Source organism: Bombus pascuorum, chromosome 6, assembly GCF_905332965.1.
Source record: "Bombus pascuorum chromosome 6, iyBomPasc1.1, whole genome shotgun sequence".
In the NCBI taxonomy this organism is placed as follows: Eukaryota; Metazoa; Arthropoda; class Insecta; order Hymenoptera; family Apidae; genus Bombus; species Bombus pascuorum.
Window position 1 is genome coordinate 4,052,007 of NC_083493.1, and position 5,972 is coordinate 4,057,978.

The 5,972-nt window shown below is 39.5% G+C and overlaps 1 protein-coding gene across 10 annotated transcripts in view; it reads left to right on the plus strand.

Moving 5' to 3' along the window:
- The window catches only part of LOC132908170 (mucin-2-like), a 304,671-nt gene extending 299,291 nt beyond the window's left edge, over positions 1 to 5,380 (plus strand). For 9 of the 10 annotated variants that reach the window (XM_060961891.1, XM_060961890.1, XM_060961892.1 and 6 more), the window contains 2 exons: positions 1,915 to 2,132; positions 2,576 to 5,380. In XM_060961891.1, the coding sequence (XP_060817874.1) occupies positions 1,915 to 2,132; positions 2,576 to 2,851 (494 nt within the window). In that variant the 3' untranslated portion in view covers positions 2,852 to 5,380. Of the gene's footprint in view, positions 1 to 661; positions 708 to 1,914; positions 2,133 to 2,575 lie in introns of those variants that run through there. The other variant, XM_060961895.1, reaches the window with a different exon arrangement.
- Positions 5,381 to 5,972: the final 592 nt, after the last annotated feature.

Here is a 5,972-nt window from a genome sequence, read left to right on the forward strand (position 1 = left end):
ATTAGATGATATTTGGAAAAATATTCGGAATAATATATGGAATTAGTAATTTTGGACGAGTCGAGGGCAAAAAATTGTGACAAAATTCTGAACGTTTATTTGTAAACTTGTGCATATATGACCTTATACTTGATCCTATGCTACGCTATACTCTACTCTTCACGCAATGATGTGCTGTCATACCAACAAGAGTAACCTCCGTCCTTTTTCCTGCCCACTTCTGTCTACCTGTATATTCAGTTACTTTTTTGGTCGTTTCTACTTAAATTTTACGTTTTCGTTCTCGCCACCCTTTTTCTCCGTGATATTGGTATTCAGGTGTATTCGAGATATTTTGTTTGGTTCTGTTCTTTTTTATATTCTTCCACGAGAAAACAGAGACGCACGGAATTTGTTGACCAACGGCAACAGGAGAAAAAAAAAAAAAAAAGAAAAGAAAGAAAGAAACACCTGAACTGGACACCTCAACTTCCACTGTGTCACTTTGCTTCTTCCAATTACGAATTTGGCCCCCGTGAAATCCTATCTCCCACATTACTATGTGCAAGAACAAAGACAATTAGAAAAAAAGAAGCGAAAATGTAAAGACCAAAAAAAAAGCAACCGTATGTCATAATAATGAAAAATAATATATTCTGATTTATTCTGGGATCACGATCAGCTCCTTTCCTGTCATTGAGCTTTGAGGAGAACATTTACTTTTGAAGGTAAGGGACTGACGTACTCGCCATTTGTTTTCTATGTGTTTTCGGTGTTACATACAAGATCCACACACCAGTAATTTTACTTTTTACGAGATGACGTCCGAGTGTTGGCAGCAACATAAAGAAACAGAAAAGTACCTACTATAGTTTCAATTAAATAATTTTCAATTCTTTTATGATATAACTGCAAGTTTCGATGACACTGCAAAATTAAAAGGCCAGCACTCGGTGTCTCCTATTTTTTTCTTCTATCTGGTATGATGGCACCTCACGCTACCCCTTGATCACCTTAACATCGTCCCCGATCATTCTGTTTTCCTGCGGCACTCCTGTCAGGTTCGTGCGTCTGTTAATGAGTTAAACGCGTCACTCGTTTCATCGAAAGAACGAATCGTCGCGTTTGCGAACTAGACGAGCTCTTTTCTCCATCACTTCAGCACGAACCACTCGCAGAAGAAACCGTACCGATTCCCATATTTCAGACAAATCCTCATGCAGCGACTTGGGATACTTTCTAGACTTATACTGCCTAGCAAGCGATCATTGTCGCGCGATAAGACGAACCTGCGATGTGATGATGCACTTGTTTTCCAAAAAAAGAAAAAAGATACCAAAAAAAGAAAAAAAGTAAAACAATGTAACCCGACCACAGACCAACCCAAATCGCTGTCCGAAGCTTTCCTGGCGCTACTTACATATACGCTCTCGCCACATTCTCACATTTTATTGTATATGAATCCCGCACACCTGTCAAGAACTACGTATGTAACTAGTAACATTTTTTCTCTGTAATATCAAGTCGCTTTTGTACGAAACTCGTGTGGACAGAGCTCTTTTTGAGAGTTTCGGTCAAGATCTTGGGTTGATCGGACTTTATCGACCTTCTTGGCTTCCGATGGTTTTCTCCAAGTAAACCTACGTTCTCGAGACTATCGACGTCGATATACACCGCTGACTATAAAACTATAAGTTAACTATAAGAAAGTAAAAGCAATGAAAATGTTCACTTTATATTGAATATCAATGGACGTTTTATTATTTATGGCGCCCAGTGACATTAGCAGAAAAAATCAGTCGAACCAGTGTCTCGAGAATCAGGGTGAAACCTGTTGGAAATCGGGAAAAGCGAAATAAAAGTATAAGAAAAAGAAAGAAAGAAAGAGGCAGATAGACAGGCTGTTAAAATGGACCGTGTATGCCCTATCTTCAGGAGTGGACACCAGTGGTCCGGCTCACGGGGGTGCGGTGGGTACGGGTCAGGGTAACACGAGTGGTAGCGGTACCGCCAGTGGCCAGAGCGAGGATCTCTACACACTGGAAGCCGAGATCACAGAGCTCCAGAGAGAAAACGCTCGGGTCGAATCGCAGGTGTTGCGCTTGCGCTCCGATATCACCGCCATGGAGAACCAACTGAAGCAAGGTGAAAAGGTCAGTACGCTTGTACTCAGTCGGTAATCGATTATTACCGTGTGCTGATAGAAATGCTAGAGAAGCTTCCGTCTGTCAATTACATAGAATGCGATCCAATTTGGACTAAAATTTCTATTTACAATGTTATTTTATCATCCATGATGTTATTATGTTATTATACTGTGATTGAGTAAGACAGTATAGAATTAAAATTCGTGGAAATTTTAGACTAGATAGCTCTTGTATCATTCGTTGTTAACGTAGATCTGTGCTGATCAGAGAGATTCCCTTTCCTCCGACACTCAAAATTGAAAATTCCCAATTCTGAAATTTCTAGTAGATAGCATTGATCTCGTTACAAATACTTAAATTTTCCTTTCTTTTTATTATTGTTACGAAAGTGATCAAGTGTATATTTAATAAGCTGAATGTTTTGTAAAAAAAGGTTCGTTTCTTCGCAGGAAACAACGGCGATTACTCAGCGAAGCAACAACCTGACCGAGTACTATCAATCGCTACGCGATAACATGATAACGCTGTTGGAGCACGTGCGAATACCGAACGCCCCGGGCGGACCGCAGGAGAAGATGGGCCACGAGAACTTCGACAGTTACCTGACGAAGCTGCAGACACTGTGCACCGCTGATGGTTATTGCGCGGACGAGGCAAACAGGCCGATATACGAAACGGTGAAGACCGCGCTGCAGGATTTCACGGTCCTACCGACACCCATCTGAGACCATCCTTAAAGCTCGACGATCGGATACAACGTGACACGAACGCGTTTCATGCGGTAACTTCGTTCTCGTTGTGATGATAAGGAAAAAAATGCGATCATAACAGAGACACAGAGGTTCGCGTGATTTACCACAAATGGAAAGACTATTCTGTGCGATGAAAATCGTGTGTCGGTAAACGAGCAACGAGAAGGACTTTCTTGATCGCATAATAAATTGTGTTATGACTCTCCATACTGAGTATGAGAAATCGAAAAGACTTTTTACCAATTATCGGGTGATCTGCTCGTGTACCAAAGGAAAACGGTGCTTTCGACTGTCGACTTAAAGACGGTAAATGTTCGACACAAGCCAATGACGACTGTATAGACTTGAGAGTAGTAAATGTTACAAAGAAAAACGGTATCTAAGGTATCATCTGATAATCACCCAGTGTGATCCCGCAGAACCGTACGGACTGACGTTGCTCATAGCGATATCTTTTGTATATAATGAAATTGTAGGACATAAGAATATCGTAAGGCCGAGGACCGCGAGGACTCGTAGGCATCGTGATTGTAAATAGACGGCAGAGAAAGCATTTATATATATATATACATACATATACATATTATTCGAAGGAAACGTTAATGTCGTTATCACTCTTAAGTCATGTAAAGATAAAGATGGAGTTGGTGGAAGACACAAAGAACACAAGTGCGAAAAACATAAATGATTAGCTTAAATGTATATCAAACAAACGTATTGCTCTTACCAGTGCATAACTGTTACTACCCGTTAAGCCATTAAACGTTTAAAAAGTAAACGAGAATGTGGAACCGCTATCGATGCTGCTTCTGCTAAAATGGAAAAATGGAAAAAAAAAAAAGAAAAGAACCGACAGCTACTTATAAATTACTACTGCGTACTTACAGCTAGATATTATTATTACTACTATCGTCACTGTTACAACCACCGAGATTGTTTCTAGGACTAACCCAATCATTATTATTATTGCTACCACTACTCTTACTACTGTCTGATATAGGATATTAGCGATGAGTATACCGACGCATTTATATTATCAACGAGTCTACGAAACGGCGAAACACTTTGTCCATAGTGTGTACATAGTCGACAGAAAGAGATTACGAATATTATAATGAGAGTTCGGTGAGTACTGCTGATCCACTTGGCTAATTGTGCGTGAGATGATCGATGAGAGAAGATTCTGCGCGTGAAACCTCGATCTTGTAATAACGGTGCATGTACACACAGCCTGGTCGTTAATTGTCAAGATGTCAATCGCAAACACGGTGTACTTATCAAATTTCCGGGCGTTTAAGGGCGCGACGAGGATCGACGAGCTCCATGAAAAGCGAGGACGATCCTTGATCCTCGTGTTCGTCGTGAATCGTCGACCAATCGAATCGGGACGAAGGATACTCGTTCTTTTGTGCAATAATTTCGAAACGTTCTGTGTTTGTTCCTTTCGTTGAAGAAATTTACTAGGATAAACAGATACGCGTACATAGTACCGTCGCGTCTATGTGAATTGTTATTATTTTTGTTGATACATTTACGTCTCTCTACGTTGTAAGTTGGCGTTTTTAATGGATCGCAGAGCACGCGAGGAACCAAACGTGTAAATATCGATACGTTCCTGCGCGTATCGCGGTACGACGAATATCTTCTGCCTCTTGGGTGCTTAACGGTCGAAGGCTCGATGAAGAAAAGCAAATCTCTGACAATACACGTCGTCGAACCGGCAAACGAAGCGTTTCTGGTTTATTTCTCTGGCATCGATACGTATACGAGACGAACGAGGAAAAAAGTCGATGGCGACGTTCGCGTAAAATTATCTTTGACGTTTACCAAGTAACACGTTATATTACACGAGTACTAGTTTAAAACAAAGGATAGAAAGAAACGCGACATAACCGAGATAGGCGAAGATATTTTCCGTGCAGCGCTTATTACTTTACAGACTGAAATAATTTCGTCACAGTAGAACGAGACAGTGTACATAAAAGTAAGAGAGAGGGGAGAATCTGGGAAGTAGAATATAGGAGAATCAATTATTCGTCTAATTCGTGGACAGATGGGATGAAAGATACCGTGAGAAGAGGTATATACTTTAACCAAACACCGTGTAGTGAGAGTAATAATAAATTAAAAAATATAGCGATAGTCGATTAATCTTCGACGTTATCATTATTCTTGTCATTGTCATTATTATTACGATTATAATTACCATCGTCACTGTGATTAGATCTATTTTTTTGCTCAACACGAACCGCATACAGGCAGTGGGAAGGAAGACGAGCAATACGTTCACGATCAGTACGAGCTCGTTCTTCCCGAGAGTTACCATTTCGACGACATTATTCCTATTATTACCATTATTACCATTATTGTCGTTACGTTCTCGTCATTATTACGATTATTATTGTTGCCGTTGATAAAGTTGTACGAATATATAAGTTCAATGATATGCTTTAAGTAAGTATAAATGTTACTCCGATTGAATAAAGGGTATTTATCGATGAATCTTGGCTTATTATTCATAGACAAGTCTTACAAACACAAAGTTCGGTGCTTTAAATCTTCACTTTCCACTTCTCACGAGCAAAATTCGCTTTCCTCAGTCATGTCAGTCCGATGCTCAAATCTCACTTAATCAGAGTATGTGAATAATGTGGGAAAATAGAGCGGGACAGAGATCGTGGTGCCATATGTAACTTTTAAGATATTAGGTATGGTAATTGCACTATTGGTTGTAGGATACGTGATGTGGAATATGAAATACGATGTTATAGTACGTAGAAAATTTATATATTTGATTTACTTCAACATGAGGAATTACTCACTTTCTGGTTTTACCGCGATTTCGGTACACTCATTCCGTTTTCTTCGAAAGCATAGATCTCTGCCAAGATTGAGAATTAAACTTTAACACTTTATGGACATATTTCCAAGATATCAAATTATAAGAAAAAAACAAAAAGATTGATGTTTTAGCCCGCCATACTAAGAAGACTTCTTAAGTTTTATTAATTTCGATTATGGCTATATTAGAATTCTATCGTTTCGAATCTTATAGAAAACGCTATAAGGAATTGGTGTAGAAAAGAAACTCAAG